We start from the raw sequence: 1,977 nt of genomic DNA on the forward strand, positions 1-1,977 counted from the left end.
GGGGGGAGAAAACCTACCCAGTACACCTTTTTGGCCAGTTTCTTGTAATCCAGCTGCTGTAAGCAGAGCTTAGTGCGGTGGGGGTCACCCGGGAAGTGACAGCCCAGGTCTTCCAGGTGGTGGATCGGACCTTTGGACGTGTCTGACGGGTCGGTCTGAGGGTGCACCGCCCAGTACGACAAGGGAGAACCGCTTTGGAGGATGGCAGATCGGAATAAACCTTGGGGGAAGAGGGGGGTAAGGTGGGGATGAGTTTGTATAATATATAATTTTAAAATTTGTTTTGTTTTGTTTTGTTTGGGGAGGGGGGGAGGGCGGTGATCGGGGTAAGGGGGTAAGAAGGATTTTTTTTCAGAAGGGAGGAGGGTGGAGGAATGATAGGAATTGGGTGAGGGTGTGAGGTGGTGGGGGAGGGATCAGGTTGGGGTAATGATGATCGGGGTAGGAGGAGTGAGGGGATGACACAAAGTTACAGAGTTAATGTGTTGTGGCGACGGACATCGAAAAGAAACAAGCTCGATGTTCCCCAGATAGATAGATAGATAGATAGATAGATAGATAGATAGATAGATAGATAGATAGATAGATAGATAGATAGATAGGTAGATAGATAGACAGCAATTCTAGCTGTGCTTTTTATGATTTATAATCTTGCTTCTCCCCTGCCTCCCCCCCTCGATTTGTTTTTGGGTTCACACTAATTACTCAGCAACATATCCATTCGCATATTATGTAGCTATATGTAATGAGGTAAAAGTGAAGGGCTTAAAGTAAAAGAACGAATAAACATTTATGACGTGGAAAAAAACACTCTTGTATTATAATATTGCATGAAAGACCACAAGTGCTGTTTACCTTTTGACAATGGTGACAAAATATGCAGACCCACGTCCACGCCCCCTGCACTGTGACCTTCGACCGTGACCTTCGCGGGGTCACCTCCAAAGCTGGCAATGTTCTGCTGCACCCACTTGAACGCCATGATCTGATCGTGCAGTCCAAAGTTGCCGGGAATTCCTAGGTGCGGGGCACTCAGAAAACCTTCACAGAAGGAACAGAACATGAGGGTTTTTTTTAGTTTCAGTAAGTGTTTTACGGTATTTGCAACATAAGACGGTCATATGCATAGTATTATTATAACTGCAGACGGTTAGAGGTGTTACAAGAGAGTAACAAACACAAAACAGAAAGAGGAGAGATCAGGACGATAGAATAAATGGTCGCTTTTAAGGACAAGCGGGATAACCCAGATTTCGGGGATTTCCTGAAATCTTGACCTACACCAAAAGTGGGCTTTGCCCTACCTATAGGAGAAGATTGGTTTCATTGGTGTGTATATTTGTTTGGTTGCAGAGAAAACTCTCCACGTCTTTTAAAGAAACTGAAGAAGGGGCAAAAACTTTAACTTTGATTTTCTCAAAACAGCATTTTTCGGGATATCCCCTTGTGCTTAAAAGCGACCAAATGAAATGTTTAATAGGAAAGAAGGCGCAAACCCACCCGGCCGAACGTCCGCTAGTCACCGACTTGACAGGTGAGAAGAACAGTTAGTTGTTCGAAACTATTGGTTGATAGAGTTGAACGACCCGACATACGGTACAAGACGAGACTCGACAATATAGGGCAGTGCTCCGTATCTCTGAAACATATCATTATTGCAATCCGATTGGACCGCTGCTTAGCAACCTAGTTAGTAGGCTTACTACCCACCGGTCCTACTAATTGCCGTCTGGAGCTGTTTGGAGCCGTCCGTAGACTTTAAAAATAATTATTTTGCCTTACGATTTTAAAAAGTAATTTCTGTTAGTTAACAAGACTGGCCTAAAATCTGGACAAAACAGAATTGACATTTTGGTGAGGACAGCTGATTTGTTCTGAACCAGAAGTTGGACGGAGCAGACCAACAATCTCTGATCGCTGTTTTTCGTTTCGCAGTTAATATATCGTAGACCCTGCCTTTGTTTTCGTGCTATCTCC

General features: G+C 44.2%; 1 protein-coding gene across 1 annotated transcript in view; it reads right to left on the bottom strand.

Annotated features, from left to right (window-relative positions):
- LOC101846465 (acetylcholinesterase) overlaps positions 1–1,977 on the bottom strand; it is a gene marked incomplete at its 5' end in the record, with an annotated part of 27,898 nt that overhangs the window by 16,193 nt on the left and 9,728 nt on the right. The window contains 2 exon segments of the mRNA XM_005109757.3: positions 18–220; positions 856–1,041. Coding sequence (XP_005109814.2) covers positions 18–220; positions 856–1,041 — 389 coding nt within the window.

This window comes from Aplysia californica, unplaced genomic scaffold, assembly GCF_000002075.1.
Source record: "Aplysia californica isolate F4 #8 unplaced genomic scaffold, AplCal3.0 scaffold00813, whole genome shotgun sequence".
Taxonomy (NCBI): domain Eukaryota; kingdom Metazoa; phylum Mollusca; class Gastropoda; order Aplysiida; family Aplysiidae; genus Aplysia; species Aplysia californica.